The 17,187-nt window shown below is 43.3% G+C and overlaps 1 protein-coding gene across 12 annotated transcripts in view; it reads left to right on the top strand.

Annotated features, from left to right (window-relative positions):
- The window catches only part of Cflar (CASP8 and FADD-like apoptosis regulator), a 47,574-nt gene extending 37,185 nt beyond the window's left edge, over window positions 1-10,389 (top strand). For all 12 annotated transcript variants that reach the window (XM_011238420.3, XM_011238421.3, NM_001293804.2 and 9 more), the window contains 2 exons: window positions 3,844-4,351; window positions 5,289-10,389. In XM_011238420.3, coding sequence (XP_011236722.1) covers window positions 3,844-4,351; window positions 5,289-5,427 — 647 coding nt within the window. In that variant the 3' untranslated portion in view covers window positions 5,428-10,389. The remainder of the gene's footprint in view (window positions 1-3,843; window positions 4,352-5,288) is intronic.
- The last annotated feature ends 6,798 nt before the right edge of the window (window positions 10,390-17,187 follow it).

The raw sequence follows: 17,187 nt of genomic DNA on the forward strand, positions 1-17,187 counted from the left end.
AGAAGGCTGAAGCTGTGAGTCTGGCTTGTTTGTGACTATCTGCACTTCATATGAATCCTACTTGGACAGTGCGCTGAGAACTGGTACTCAATAGTCATGTGACCTTCAGTCGTTTTCTCCCCTTGATCCCTTTCTGGGCAGTCTTATATCAGACGCTTGCTCTCAGTAGAAGCTAGACTGCTGTAGTTACTGTGTGGTTCGGTTTGGAGCAAACTTAGGATAGACTTCTGGAAAGTCCACACCACTGGAGAAGGGTTGGCGTTGGAGACAGGACGCAAGAACAAGTCCAGAGAGGTAGATGAACAGTCTGAATGGGAGGCACTTGCTGGGTCTCTGGGTTCAGGACAGAGCAGCTTTCCTGCCCAGCAAATTTTGAGGTAGAGGCATTTGTCAGATAAAGAACAGAAAAGCAGTGGGTGATGTAGAAGTTTTGAATGGGAAAGAGAAAGAAATGTCTATATTTTATTATCAAAGGTATGAATTGGTTTAAGAGGCTGTGTTTATTCTCCTAGTAAAGGCAAACTGGACAGATGAGAAAAAAGTGGACTTGATTGGACCTAGAGCCACAGAAACTTCTAGAATATGTGGAAAATCTTTTAGGCAATGGAATAAGACTGAACATTACTTATATTGTCTTTATTTCTATTGTTTAATCCTCACAGCACTCTTTCTGGTTGGTGGCTGTTAACACTTCCTCGAAAGCTAGGGAGTCTCACCTTTCTTACGGCCCTGCAGTCCAAGGGCAGGATTAGAAAGCAGGATTGTCAGGCTTACTACCGTGTACTTCCTTTCACAGCAAAGGCAGCCCAGGATGCCTAGACTAAGAGTGAAACTGGGCAATCTAGAAATAGTCCCGACTTAGATCTAAGGGCCTCTGTATAAGTCCACAGCAAGGGGAGGGGGAATTCATAACCCAGACTGCCATTTAAACGCACACCTGGATTTACACCCTGCAAACACTTCTCATTCCTCTGTACCTTGAGGAAAGAACCTTTTGAAGAACAAACCTTCTACTACAGTTTTCTTACACGCGTTCTCACGACCGGCCAGGAAGAACACAACAAACCAGAATCTTCTGCGGCAAAACTTTATTGCTTACATCTTCAGGAGCAAGAGTGCAAGCCCCAAGCCCAAAAAACGAAAGCGAAACCCCGTCCCTATTTAGGAGAGTTATCCTTCGCCTAGGACGTATCACTCCCTGATTGGCTGCAGCCCATGGCCGAGTTGTTGCCACGGAGAAGGCAGAGTACATGGGGTGGAGAAATACCCTTGGCACATGCGCAGATTATTTGTTTACCACTTAGAACACAGCTGTCAGCGCCATCTTGTGACGGCGAATGTGGGGGCGGCTTCCCACAGTTCCCCCTTTTCTATTAATAAGAGCAATAGGCCACCCATATTAATGAGAGTGGAGATAGAGGTCAAATCCCCAGTGTGCAGGTAAAGGAGCCGTACACATAACCTCCTTCCAGGCTCATCACCTAGAGGGGTCCTGGTCTGGTCCCGTGTTGTTTTTCCTGGAGGAAGGACACTTGAACACTCAACCTTCTTGAAAAATGACATGTCTCCCTAGAATAGGCTCATATATGCCGCAGAGCCCTTCTACTGCAGTGCTCTCTCTCGGGCTGCTGAAGCACACTCACTCTATCCCGTGCAATGAGACTAGCCTTGTGGGGTGCAAGAGCTGAATGGCCAGCGACCTATTGCTTAAGCATAGATAACCATAAATCAGGGGAAGCACCATGTTCTAGAGCTGCAAGTGCCTGGGCAATAGCCACCTTGTCTCTCCTAGTTTGGGCCTTAAGCTTACAGACCAACCAAAGAAGCAACACTAATCCACAGCAAAGTGTATCTCTAAATAATATCAATCCCACCCATTCTTTAAAGAAGGAAAATGCTGAGGAGATCCAATTGGGTAATCCTTTGGTCAGGGACAGGTCTAAGCGCGTGGAGTTGACCTGAAGTCTCAATTCCCGAAGGATCTGTTCAAATTCAGCCGTCCAATTCTGTAACATATACTGAAAAAGACTTTTTGACAAATTAGCTGCCCTAGTAAATTTCTCATACTGAATGGAAGTAATGGACAATCCCGGAAACTTTTGTTCACATCCCAGCTGAGTTATTTGCCATAATACATCTAGTTGTACCTGGACAAGATCTATGAGTTGATTAACCAGCATGAGACCACCCTGTATCATGACATTAGCTGAGGCCTGTTTATCTATGACTGTAGTCACTGAGGCTGACAAAGTGTTAATGGTGTCAGTCGTCTGGACCTGTCCAGACAGAGCCAAGGCTGTCTGAATCAAGGCCAAACCCAGTTCCTAGTTAGTGGTAAAAAAGCAGGGGAATACTTGAGCATTATACATTACCGGCATTGGGAGTGGAAATGTCGACATTATCCCCCAACGCTGCTCTCTCTTTATTATTGACGCCCTGGACATCACCAAGACGAGGGACATCAGTATTCCCTTGGTCAGTCTGGATTTTTCGGGTGAGTCTTTTTGGTATCCAAAATGGGTTGTCTTCATTCTGTGGGAAAGCACAAATAGCTCCCCTGGATCTTATCAAAATAGGATCCGGGCCATACCATTTATTATCAAGGACATTTTTCCATTTAACCATCTCATTGGGCCTATCTGGCTCTGAACAATGACGTTTAGCCGTAGTATGGCCATGAGCATCAATATTTAAAAAATTGAGTGTAAAGAGTGCCATAGACACAGACACTCTTGGTACTCGGGGTAGAGCCTCCTCGATTCCCCTCTTCTGTTTTATTAGATAGGCTTTGAGGGTGCGATGCGCACGCTCAACAATACCCTGTCCTTGAGGGTTGTATGGAAGTCCAGTCAGGTGGGTCACGTCCATCTGACGGCAGAACTGCTGGAATTTTTGAGATGTATAAGCTGGTCCATTATCAGTCTTAAGGAGTTTGGGTTTCCCCCAAGCACTCCATGCCTCAAGACAATGTTGAATCACATGTGAGGCTTTTTCACCTGTTAAAGGTGTGGCAAACATTACACCAGAGCAGGTGTCAATAGAAACATGTAAATATTGATTTCTCCCAAAGGAGGAAATATGCGTGACATCCATTTGTCAGACCTGTAATGGCCTGACGCCACGAGGGTTTACCCCTACATGAGGAGTAGATAAAATTTGACAACAATCTAAAGGCATTATTAAGTAATCAGAATCATTTTCAGTAGAACCGATCCCTCTGGCGGCTCGAGGAATACCAGAGGAAGGAAAAACAGCCATGTAGGCTTGGCAAAATTATTAGTTGAGCTATTCTGTCCCCTTGTGATATAGAAAAGACAACTTGAGGACAAGAACAGAGAACCTGAAGTTCCCCTTTATAATCTTGATCTATAACTCCAGGGTGGACAATAAGACCTTGTAGGCTGCAAGAGCCTGCCTCTGTCATTCTGGCCACAAAATCTGAGAAGGACTCCTGAGGTCCCTGGACGATCTTTGTTAGTTGTCCAGTGGCTTCACCTGCTCGGGTGTCACAGCTGTCAGCGCCATCTTGTGACGGCGAATGTGGGGGCGGCTTCCCACACAGTTTGGTTGACAACAGTTTTCTTCTTTCTTGGTTTAGTGGCATTGGGTGGGTTCAGTCTTGGCTGTGGGCAGAGAAAGTGGTGTTGCAGGGAACGTGTCTTCATGAGAAACTCGGGGCACAAAAGTTGCACATTTCATGTTTAGCTGCTTCTACTTTCAGAGGTCTCAGAGTATCCTTACGTAGAAACACATGCGCAATGGCGACCAGGCCAGATTAGGCGTCATGCCCAATGTCTCTTGGTTCTTCTCACTTCTGTGTTGTTTTCTGTTATTTTTCTGCAGAATATCTTCAAGAGACCTTCACTTCCCTGGGCTATCATATCCAGCTTTTCTTGTTTCCCAAGTCACATGACATAACCCAGATTGTTCGCCGATATGCAAGTATGGCCCAACATCAAGACTATGACAGCTTTGCATGTGTTCTGGTGAGCCTAGGAGGCTCCCAAAGCATGATGGGCAGAGATCAAGTTCACTCAGGGTTCTCCTTGGATCATGTCAAGAACATGTTCACGGGGGACACGTGCCCTTCTCTCAGAGGGAAGCCAAAGCTCTTTTTTATTCAGAACTATGAGTCGTTAGGTAGCCAGTTGGAAGATAGCAGCCTGGAGGTAGATGGGCCATCAATAAAAAATGTGGACTCTAAGCCCCTGCAACCCAGACACTGCACAACTCACCCAGAAGCTGATATCTTTTGGAGCCTGTGCACAGCAGACGTATCTCACTTGGAGAAGCCCTCCAGCTCATCCTCTGTGTATCTGCAGAAGCTCTCCCAGCAGCTGAAGCAAGGCAGGTGAGTCACTGGGCTCTGTGCCCTCTACCTTTATCCTTTACTACATGTTTATCCAAGATGGATATCACCACCATGCTTGGTCCGATGGACTTCGACAGGACAGAGACTTTCCCTTCCCAGTTCAAATTGCTTTGGGGGGCAGGGGTGGGAATGAATAAAGACTCAGCACAGCTTATGACTACTTTACATTAGTCAGCTTATATTTTGAATATATTTATTTTATTCTCCTAACATAAATTGAGCTTTATATAGGTGCGTATTATAGAAAAAGCACAGCGTATGCACTGTAGGGTTCAGTGTTGGCCTGGTTTCAGACATGGTCCCACTGATGGTCTTGGTTTTCAGAGGTAATGGGATGACTGCAAACATTTTGGATATTTATTAGAAGGAGGAAACCATCACTGCCCTAGCTTCTAGTAAATGGAATGAAGCTACAATGTTCAAGTATAGGACTAACTGGCCCTTTCAAATTTGCTCCCTAATTACAAAGGATAACAATGTTGCTTAGCTGTCAGTCAAATGCTGAATTCCAAGGACTCGGGTGCTGTCTTAGCTTTCTCAGTCTCCTCAGTGGTGGCTCAGCAGGGCTTGGGGGGGGTGTGCTTGGAGGGGTGCAACATTTCAGAGTCGGTGCTCCAGGGACAGGGGTAGCATTGGCCTTTATAGTCTTTCTCTCTTTGCATGGGGTTATCAGGTGGCTTGTCCCCTAGCTGGTGTGTTCTCAGAGTAAAATTCCACTGTCTTTGTGGAAGGAGACTCTGGCCTCTGGGCCAGAGTACTGCCAATTGTTTGGATTATTTGCTAAGCAATGCACAGAGCATTTAAAAGGATGAGTTTCAAAGGACTTTCATACCTGTTAGCTGACTCTCCCCTAATGACAATCTGTCTTCTCTTTGGTGTTTGCACATCTTTAAACTTTGCCTTTCTCTTCCTCTAGGAGACGCCCACTCGTGGACCTCCACGTTGAACTCATGGACAAAGTGTATGCGTGGAACAGTGGTGTTTCGTCTAAGGAGAAATACAGCCTCAGCCTGCAGCACACTCTGAGGAAGAAACTCATCCTGGCTCCTACGTGAGAACCCCAGACCGTTGGTGTTCTTGGTATATCATCCAGGGTGGCGGCTTGGAGCAGAGCTTGGCGGTTACGGCTGCTTCTGGCTGCTTCTGGCTCTGCCGTGAGTCCTGGCCTAGGGTTCTCCTGTGCACAGGCATGAGCCGTAACCCTGTGCCTGGGAAACGTCTCACTCCCGCCGCCGTGCCTTTACCTCTCTAAACTTCCCTACTTACATTCCTTAGTCGGATGTTTTGCCAGAGTGTGGAGAACAGTAAGACATAAACCTATTGTTTGTTTGTTTTTTTGGGGGGGAGGTTATCTACCAAGTTATACCAAGTTATTGTATGGGTGTATAGTGTATAGTGGTTCAAGATTTGACACTGAATGTAACTTGAGACTTACCTGAGTTTGTCATGCGACTGGGTAAATTGTTTCTATGGCACATCTAATCATTTAATAAGTAATTACCTCATTAAGTACCCATTGCTTCAGGACTTTCACATTGGCCACCAATTTCTGTGACCCAGCTCCACATTTATATTCTCTTTCTGCAAAACCAAATTTCATTATGTCTGTTTAATATCTACAGTCTAATGCTTTGTAAGACATCTAGATAGAAAAATAGTTACCCATGAGCACAGGAGGGCTGGCCTGACCCTCACCAGCTGTGCAGTGGCTTCGGTGAAGGAGAATGAGCCCTACTCCTTGAAGGTTGTAGTGCTTGGGAGAGCAGTCTGTACCTTGCCTGGGCAGCACAGTAGAGCCAGCCCCAAGAACACAACAGTGAGTGGGGGAGCTTGCCCTGGTTGGCTCAGGATCAGGAACAGGAGGGATGACCAACTTGGGGCTTTGAGGTGGCCCACCCCAGCATCCATATCATCTGTGAACTGCCAGAGCCTGTGAAGGGGCGGGTCCTGTAGAACTAAGGCTGCAGGATCTCCATGACACAGGGCAACAACAGGGTATCTGAGAAGGGTCCCCGTGAGGGTCCAGTATTTATAGTGCACCAGAAGCCAGAGGCCTCGGATCAGACAATGACCCATTGCACTGAGTAAAGATGTAAGTGAATGAGTGAAGATGTGTGGGCACACGGAAATACTGAGGGACACACACAAGCTTTTATGGAGATGTTTGTTTGTTTGTTTGTTTGTTTTTTGTTTCTTTGGCAGGAACAGATTGCAAGGGCAGAGAGTAGATAAGGAAGCTGGAGACATGAGTGGGGTTGGGTGCATGATATAGAATTCACAAAGAATCAAAAAAAAAAACTTAAAAAAATGGTTGCCTAGTGAGATTACTTATTTATAATTTATATAGCTAGCTTTTTTTGTAACAAGAGCAAATAGAATTTATTTATTTATTAAATACATTTGAAGCAAGGTTGTAACGTACGTAGCAAAACTCCTGCCATACCAGTACTAGCGTGGGGGAGGCCAAAGGATCACATGTTCTGAACCAGTCTAGGTATGTAGTAGCTGTGTAATGAGATTGTGTGTTTGCCTGCTTGTGAGAGAGAGGAGAGAGATAAATTCCAAAACATGTAACATGGTATAATTTTATTAGCTGCTATAAAACATGGTTATTTTACTTTGTATACTCTTGAGTAACCTAATAGTATAATCTATCTGTATTTGAGGATAGTAGTCAAACCCCTCCCCTCAGGGTTTAGGGACCTGTTCTGAAGAGGAGGCAGAAAGACTGTGAGAGCCAGAGGTGGTGAAGGGCTCCAGGGAAGCCGCATCTTCCAGACAGAACAGGACCCGTGCACATGTGGCTGACAGCACAGGTTCAAACCAGACAGAGTCCCAACACTGAGAAAGGGAGACGAAGTTGTGGGCCATTGTGCTCACACCTGAGCACAGTGGGAATCAGGAGTGTTCAACCCTCAGGGTTGTCTCGTCAGAGGGAGAGATGTATAACCTGTTTCTGCCCAGAAGGCAGGAACAATGTGATTCGTAGCTGGTGGTCTCTGCACTATTTGTACCACCAAGCCACACCGCCTCCCTCAGACTCAAGTTCATGTCAGTCAATCGGCAGTCTGCCCTCCCTGCCAACCTCATCAGGACCACTGTTTTCCCTGAGCCTGCTTCCTCAGTTAATTCAGAGAACCTATCTGTATGCAAGATGTTGCTTGTACTCTACAAGAGTTTCAGTATAGCCATCTCCTAAGCTTTTCTGTACACACAGGACTGATTAATTATCACCAGAAACTATTTTGAAATTGTGCTGTGCCTAAAATAAACTACTTGGTGCTAGACTCCAGAAGTTTGGACAAAAACTGTCCACTGAGTCACGTTGAGACAGACTTTCTTCTTGCTTCTCTTGGATCAACACCCTGCTGGTTAAGGTGTTTGCAGAGATCCCCACGAAGGGGAGGTTGTGCAGTAGATAGCTGCTGAGAAAGGGAAGTCAGCTTTCTCCAGTGGAGTGTTATTGGACATATCCATTACCCGTCAGGGCAGGCCCCAGACCCAGGAGTAATTGGCTAACATAAAATGGACTCTGTGTGCTTGTCTTTTTATTGATTTTCTTTCTTTCTTTCTTTCTTTCTTTCTTTCTTTCTTTCTTTCTTTCTTTCTTTCTTTCTTTCCTTCCTTCCTTCCTTCCTTCCTTCCTTCCTTCCTTGTTTTGTTTTGTTTTTGTTTTTTTGAGACAGGGTTTCTCTGTATAGCCCTGGCTGTCCTGGAACTCACTTTGTAGACCAGGCTGACCTCGAACTAACTCTCTCTCTCTCTCTCTCTCTCTCGTTTGTTTGCTTTGCTGTTCAAGTTTTTTCGTTTTTTGAGAGAGAGAGAGGGAGCGCAAGAGAACATGAAGTTATATGAGTGGGGGTGGGTGAAATGGGGAGGATAGGGAAGAGCAGGGAGGGAAAAAGAGCATCCCACGGGACTGTTTCAAGGACCAAGTGTGAGGGGCTTTACAACCATTTTTGAGCTGTGCTCTTAATTAGTTATATCATTAATTGTATCATTAGACCACAGTGTAACGGGGCTGTTTTGGAAGGACTGAGTCAAACTTTGAAAAGCTGATGGGACTTGGCAGGTGGTGATAGAGAAGAGAGCGTAAGTCAAGGGAAGGAGCCAACGGGAGCTGCACAGTGAGCTTTAGAGACCTCAAGAGTGACTTTTAGCTGGGGCAGATGTGCACAGTGATGGTGTCAGTGATGGATGGTGTCAGGAGGTGGATGTGGTCCTGGTGTGGAGAAGGCCCCACTTTTTTCCCTTAGCTAGTTGTCTAGTAAGATATTTCTCGGGGCTGGTGAGATGGCTCAGTGGGTAAGAGCACCCGACTGCTCTTCCAAAGGTCCAGAGTTCAAATCCCAGCAACCACATGGTGGCTCACAACCATCTGTAACAAGATCTGACTCCCTCTTCTGGAGTGTCTGAAGACAGCTACAGTGTACTTACATATAATAATAAATAAGTCTTTAAAAAAAAAAAGATATTTCTCCTTACTTTCATAGTAGGATCTTTGGTTACTTCTTTGTTCCTTTTGTAGACAGAATTGAGATTTTTGTTTTTCACCGACTTTGGGGTTTTTTCTGAAATATTTTAGACATATTAAAAGATAATTATGTATGGAAGACAATGAATACCTGTTTTAAATAAAATGTTCTAAACTTGTATGTGAATACTCATAATATAGTTCTTTAAGGCACTGATCTTTAAGTGATATATACCCTAAAATATTTCAAACTAATAGTTAGCCAAGCATATGGTTAAGTTTATAGTTATGATGGGCTACCAAGAGATTCTGTCACTATTAACATTTTATGTATAAATAAGAACATATATTAATTAACAGGCATTTAAACACTTGGTCTCCAGGTGTGCTGTTTGAAAGGTGTGGCCTCGCTAGAGGAACTGTTACTGGGGGACAGGGACAGGCTTTGAGGTTTCAAAGGCTTATACCATTTCCAGTTTGCTCTGTATTTATTGAATATACTATTGTATAATGTATATCATATTGTATATATTGTAATATATATAAAAATATTTATTGGAGGTAAAATGAGAAAACTGAGAAGCATGTATTCCACATGTGTGCTCTGTGGAGGACATTTCATATTCAGATTGTAACCGTAGATGTTATGGCTGGAGTTCTAACTCTCACAGCTATGGAGATAATATACAGTAGGAGGTAGCTGAGTGGTGAACAAGAGACAGAATCAGCCAGGCATGGCAGTTCCTACAGAGGCAGGAGGATTGCCACAAGTTTGAGGCCAGACTGTGTCATGCTCCATCCCTGGTGAAAAGGGAGCAGAATTAACAAACTGCCCCAGATTACCCTTGGACATGAAGGGAAATAACGGGATTTAGGGGCAGCAAGATGGCTCGCTCAGTGGTAAAGGTGTTTCCTGCCAGGTCTGAACACTGAATCCCCAGGAAGGAGTGCTCCAGCGTCAGAAAGCTGTCCACCGATCTCCGCAAGGGTGCACGACCCATGCACACACCCACCCACACACACACAGAGAAAACATTGCCAGGATGAGGGTCATTTTAGACACTGTAATAGTTTGCATATTGCACATCTGTGATGCTTTGAGTTAATTTTGTTAAAAGCTAAGATTCGTTTGCAGATTTTTTTCATGATTTTTGGCTTGTTCTGCATCATGTACTGAAAGAGCATTTTCCAGTGAATTGCTTTGATGCTTTTCAGAGGTCAGTGGGTTGTGTTTGCAGGGCCTATTTGTGAACTTAATTGTATTCTGTTGATTCACTGATGTGTTATTTCAGAATCATACCATCTCGGTTGCCATAGCTTACATTAAGCCCTGATGTAAACGATGCTGGGGGAATAGAGAGTTCTGCTGGAATATGTTTTCTTTTTTGTTCTGTGGGGGGGTCTTTTTTTTTGTTTTAGGGTCTCACTATGTAACTCACGTGTGGGATTTATCTTCTGCCTCTGTCTGCTTGCTGAGATTCTAGGCATAATTGCTCTGTTTCATTTTAAGGAGTCATTACATTAAAGATTATTTCTTTTAAAATGGTCTGATGTCTTTGATATTTACCACAGCACATGTATGACATAGAATCTGTTTTGTCTTCTTTTCTTTTGTGGGGTATGCCTGCATGTTTTTATATTATGCTAAACATTCACGTTTTCCCACTATTTAAGCAAAGGGTAAACAAAACAAAACAATCTATCTGTTTCTTTTTAATCAAATTGCCAGAATCTAGTAAATATGAGTGAAGAGTCATGTTTGATATTTGAACTCTGGGAAAGACCAGTACTTTCTGTATATAATATTTATATGTGCCTTAGTGAACCTTGCAAGCCAAGTTGATTTTTCTTCTCTCTCTCTCTCTCTCTCTCTCTCTCTCTCTCTCTCTCTCTCTCTCTCTCTCCCCCTCCTTTTTTTCTGACCATGTTGCCTTCACATACACAATGTCAGGCTTACAGCCCCCCCTCCCCCGCCCTGCCCAGTTTTTGGCAGGCAAGCCTTCTACCAAATGGTCTCATCAGCAGCCTTGATCGTTCTTCTCTAAAATACTTGTGTGAATGTGTATAATGTCTTTTAAAGGTCTCCCTTCCCAATATTATCCACTCAGATAGTCTTCCTCCCTTTCTCTGTCCAAATCTCTAATAGTTCTCTCTCTTTCTTTTCATGTCCCCTCCTGCCTGGATCCCACATATGAGAACCGGCCTTTTTCAGTCTGGGCTATTTTCATAAACATGGTGATTTCCAGTTCCACCCATTTCCCTGCGGTGGCAGTTCTGTTCTTCATGTCTAAAGCCAGCATCATTATAGCATGCTTTATCTAGTCTTTACTTATTATCCACTGGTAGGTACCCAGTCCCATTCCCTAACTTGGGTATTGTGGGTAGTGCCCAGGTGAGCGTAGAAGTGGAGTTTAATTGAGCTGAGTTCCATTCTTTTGAGCTTAGCCTCTAAAGTGGTACAGACAAGTTACATAGTAATTCTGTCTTCAATCCTAAAAATGTTATGCAGATAACTGTGTTGTCCCCATTGTTTGTCAGTGCAGTCCATGAGTATTTGGTGTCTTTGGAGGCCATAAGAAGATATCGGATTTTCATTTCCTGATGATCTGAGCTTCATCTTCAAGGGTCTTTTAAGAGCAGCTCCTCATATCATCTTCTGATGAGGGGTAATAGCTACACCTAGCTGTGAGTAGAAGGATATGTATTTAGAATGCTGTTAGGAGTCGTGCTGGTCTAGTAAAGTGGCTTGAGTATGTTCTCTGAGGTCAATGACTTCATTAGCTCCAGGTAGTTGACTAAATTCTCAGTACCAGGCTTGATACTGGCACTTCTGTTTAATGGGCCTTAAGTCCAATTAGAGAGCTGTTGGTTACCACCAAGAAATGAGTGCCACCACTGCACCTTTAGGAGTACCTTCCAGAGTTAGCTGGTTGTTATTGTGGTTCATGCAGCAGACAGAGACCATCCTAGAAAACCATAGCTGGCCCAAATACAGAGAATAGCAGATAGTGGGGTGCCCAACCCCAATGGACAAATCTACAACACAACTCCTGCACCTAAGACTGGGGGAACATCACTGAAAGAAGAGCAGAAACATTATAAAAGCCGGGGACTTGCAGCTGTGCTATGAGATTATGTTTCCTAGAAATGACAGGGAAGCTACACCATGATACTTGTAACGGCCATTCCTGGTTGTCAACTTGACTATATCTGGAATGAACTACAATCCAAAACTGGAGGGCACCTGTGATCAAGATCTTTAGACTAGAAGACACAAGTTTCTGACCTGGATCTTGGCATGGAGATCTTGAGGCACAGTGGCCATGAAAAGTTTAGGCCCAGGCAAGGTAATACACACCCTTAATCCCAGAAGACTGAGGCAAGGAGAACTCTGAGTTCAAGGTCAACCTGGGACAAAGCAAGAACCAGATCAGTCGTGATGGTTCACACCTTTAATCTGGGCCACACCTTCTGCTGGAGACCTACATAAGGACCTTGAAAGAAAGATTTGCTCTTCTTCACCATTTGCATTAACTTGCCAGCAAGTTAATCTCTGTGCTGGAATCTACTTCTACAGAACACCAGCTGAAACAACTAGCCTCTGAGTAACTACTAGATTCTTGGACTTCCCATCCACAGCTGCCCATTGTTGGGTTAGTTGGACTGCAGGCTGGAAATCATCACAACAAATTCCCTTAATATATACTTTTTTGTCCTTTTTGCTTGTTTGTTTTTCAAGACAGGGTTTCTCCTGTGTAGCCCTGGCTATCCTGGCACTCACTCTGTAGACCAGGTTGCCACTCTCTCTTTCTCTCCTCTCTACCCAACACACACACACACACACACACACACACACACACACACACACACACACACACGTACATATTTCTCTCCACTTGTGTTACTCTGAGCACTAGCAGCTGTTTTAAATATTTCTCATATGTCAATTCAGTTGATTTTCATAACCCTTGTGTGCAGAAAGTATCAACACAAATGGTATTTTTCAAACAATAAAATTAATAAATGACAAAGCACTGAATCAGGCAATAAGAAACAATTGCCTGACTGGGTGTGATTGAGCCAGGTGTGACTCAGACTTGGGGACTGAGTGCCCCAGGAAGCTGAGGTGGAGGAGGGCATTCCCCACTGTAGTGTCAGTGACTTCCACAAAGGTTTGGAGGAAGGAGAATCATGTGCCCTGAGCAGTTGGCTTCTAGTCCACATTGTGTCTGGATTGGTCAGAAGCCTGGCTAAAACCAAGCTTCCTGGTCTGCCCTGGTGGCAGCAGGAAGAGGCTACCCCCTAGCGGCTGGAGGGGAAGGAGTTAATGTCTATAGAGCACTTGCTTTGTGTGCAAATGTCATGTGCACTGGCTTGCTTCCTGTGGATTACTTCACAAAGGAAGGTGCCAGAGTTCTTAGTGGGAGGCAGATCCATCTGAGACTAAAGGCCAAGCTCATTCCAGGATAGAAAGGCAGGGAGACTCCTTGGGGACAAAAGAAGGGAGGGGATCCCCTTACCTTGTGTAACTGTAAGCCACCCGTGGCTTACATGAACCAGGTACTCCTGAAAGGCAGGCTGGGGCTGAAAGAAACTAGATGGCGAGAAAAGAATGAGGCCAAGACAAATTTTTCTCTGATCAAGGCCCCAAAGTTTACTAAGAGTCTGTGCTTATAAAGAGGGGAGGCCCATCCCCTGCCAATCCATTCTTGGTGCCTGGAGCCAGCCAGTAGGCGATGTGCATAATAGGATGTGTCTCCGGAATGTCTCAAGGGTCTCTCAGCAGGTAGTAGAGTCTCAGAGAAGAGCAGCAGTAGTTGACATAACAATATAGCCATCTAAATTGGAAGGCTACACCCCAGATGATCTCATATTCAGTGGCAGTAAAGTCTGAATCAGCCTGCTTCAAGGCTGAGGGAAGCTACAATTCCTCCCTAAATATATACTAAAAATTATCTGGACTGGGCATAAAAATTGTTTATGCTTAGTCCTGCCTGGGAGTTATGGTGGCTGGCGGCCACGCCTGGCTTGGGAAATCTCAGATTTTCCCGAACAATTTTTATCCTTCAAGAAGAATATATGCAGCTTGTTTGTGTTTATTTTGCACAAACATGGCTCTGTGGTGTATTACTAATAAACCACAGCCTCTTGGCATGTACCTCTGTCTTAGATTGATATAGTTCCGAAATCTGGTTGCCCATCATTGACTGACCAGCTCTTATAGCACACCTTATTCCCAAATCAGACCACAGCCACAATATATACTCAATATGCTTCTTCATATCGATGAATTTCTGCCACCTGCGCTTGCTGGAGGCGGAGCTGCATGCTTGCTGAAAACAGGCTGTAAGGCATTGAAGGATCTGCTTGAAAAAACAAAGTTGAGACAGTTGAAAAACAACAGGATAAAAGCTTCTTTGTGGACGTCCAGGTACTCTATTCAGTTGCAAATTAGCAATGATCAAGCTCAAACTCTGGCCTCCAGGTGTGGGGCAGGTGGCTTTGAGAATTAACAGGAAGGCTGAAAATTCTCTGGAAGTGGAGGCTGTACTCCAAATTAACTCTTTCAGCTAAAAAAAAGATTTTTTAGCCATCATCGAGGTTAGAGTAGTACTTACTGGAAGATTCAGAGTCTGTGTCCACTTGATGAACCAATCTTTCAGGCAGACATCACCATCCGTCTTCTTTTTGTGCAAAAACACAGACCGAACCTCTTCCCCAGATTAAAACGGGGTCTGGACCATTCCACACATTAGTTAATGGGTCCCACCATTTCACCATGGCATAAGAACTGGAAGTAACTGGATGCCAGTGGCGATCCACTGCAGACTTTTAACATCAGTTTGCAAAAAATTTAAAACAAACAAGACAAAAGCAAGGTGTGCTTTTGGTGACCTTGGGGGGGTATAACTGCCCCTGTTTTGTTTTGTTTTGTTGTTTTTTGTTTTTTAAAGATTTATTTATTTATTTATTATCTGTAAGTACACTGTCACTGTCTTCAGACACTCCAGAAGAGGGAGTCAGATCTCATTAGGGATGGTTGTGAGCCACCATGTGGTTGCTGGGATTTGAACTCCGGACCTTCAGAAGAGCAGTCGGGTGCTCTTACACACTGAGCCATCTCACCAGCCCCCTGTTTTGTTTTTAAAAGCCATTTTTTCAGAGTTTGATGAGCACGTTCAACAATTCCTTGTCCCATGGGGTTATAAGGAATTCCAGTTTTATGTTTGATACCAAATTCCTTACAAAATGAAGTAAAATTGTTGCCAGTTTAGGATGGCCCATTATATGTCTTAATGGGTTTTGGCAATCCCATAGCATTAAAGGCTTGTAAACAATGATCAATTACATTTCTAGAGGCCTCTCCCGTATGTAGAGAAGAAAAAAGAAATCCTGAACAAGTGTCAGCACAAACATGTATATATTTTAATTTTCCAAATTCCGCATAATGAGTTACATCCATTTGCCAAATATGATTAGGCATAAGACCTCATGGATTAACTCCTAAATGCAGCACTGGAGATAATGTAATACATTTAGGACATTGTTTTACAATCATTCTTGCTTGTTCTTTAGTGATCTTGTGTCAGAGCCTTAAGGTATGGCTAGAGAGATGAAATTTATCATGATCACATCTAGCCAAAGCAACAGGATCTGAAATTAAGGCCTCTCCTATTAGAGCTCTGTTGATGCAATCATTGCCTGCAGTTAAAGGTCCAGGAAGACCAGAATGAGCTCGTATATTACCAATATAAAACGGATGTTTTCGGGCAAGAATGATGTTTTGCAATTGTGAAAACAGCGATCCTGCTGGTGTATTAAAGTTAAATGTACCACAAGTCTCCAAGAAGGGAATCGATTGTGCAACATATAAACTATCAGTAAAAATATTAAAAACATCATTTACAGACTGAAAAACATTTAGTACTGCTGTCAACTCTGCTAACTGAGCTGAGAGGCCAGGAGTCTCTATGACTACTTGTTGATTATTCATAAGATATCCAGCTCGCCCTTTAGAGGAGCTGTCAGTAAAAATCAAAAGAGCGTTATACAAAGGCTGTAAAGAAGTTATATTAGGAAATATCACCTCAGGTACATTTAAAAATTTTATCAACCTATCTTGAGGATAATGATTATCTATAGTTCCTATAAGTCCTATTTGAGCAACCAACCAATCCATACTGTGTTGCTTCAGCCAACTATCTTGATCTACACTATAAGGCTGAACAATGATATCTGGCTCTTTTCCAAAATAAGTTAGTGCCTGCTTCCTTCCAAGTATGATCATCTGAGATACTGTTTCATAATATGGCAGGATATTACGTTTAGGAGATATCCTCAAATATATCCACATTAAAGGAGCCCTTTGCCACAACAATCCTGTAGGCATATGAATCGTATTAAAAATTAACAGATGTAAAGGCAAAGAGTAATCTATATAAGTGACAAATTGCTCTTCAATAGCTCTTTCCACTTGTTGTAAGGCCAGCAATCCTTCTGAGGTTAAAGATCTAGGGGAGGTAGGATCAGAACTCCCTTTAAGAATATCAACTAAAAGTTTCAATTCCCCTGTAGTAAGCTTTAAATAGGGGCAAAGCCAATTAATATCACCTAACAATTTTTGAAAACCATTTAAAGTTTTTAAGTCGTCCCTGGGAATAACTATCGTCTGGGGGAAAACAGCTTGATTTGTAAGTCTAAAACCCAAATAATTATAAGGATCCTGAGTTTATATCTTCTCAGGAGCTATTTGTAGTCCTTTATTAGCTAAGGCCTTTCGTAAATCTCTGTAACACAAAAGCAAATCCTGGGGGTCTTTTGCCATCAAAACATCATCTGTGTAATGAATGATGTAAATCATAGGCCATTGTTGTCTGACAGGCTGAATGGCTTGTGCCATAAACTTTTGACATAAGGTAGGACTATTAGCCATACCCTGTGGGAGAACTGTCCACTGATATCTCTTCATAGGTTCTTTAAAATTTATAGAAGGAACACTGAAAGCAAATCTTTCACAATCCTCAGGATATAAAGGAATAGTAAAGAAACAATCCTTCAGATCTACCACAATTTTATAATATCCTTTAGGAATGGCTACCAGAGACGGAAGCTCAGGTTGTAAAGCTCCCATAGGTATCATGGTTTCTTTAACCTTTCTTAGATCTTGTAATAATCTCAATTTACCAGATTTTTTCTTGATAACAAAAATTGGAGTATTCCAAGAAGACTGAGATTCTACTAAATGTCCTGCCTCTAATTTTTCCTGCACTAGCGAAGAGGCAGCTTCTATTTTCTCTTTAGGCAAAGACCACTGATCAACCCACACTGGAATATCATTAAG

The sequence above is a fragment of the Mus musculus genome, chromosome 1 (assembly GCF_000001635.26).
Source record: "Mus musculus strain C57BL/6J chromosome 1, GRCm38.p6 C57BL/6J".
Lineage (NCBI taxonomy): Eukaryota > Metazoa > Chordata > Mammalia > Rodentia > Muridae > Mus > Mus musculus.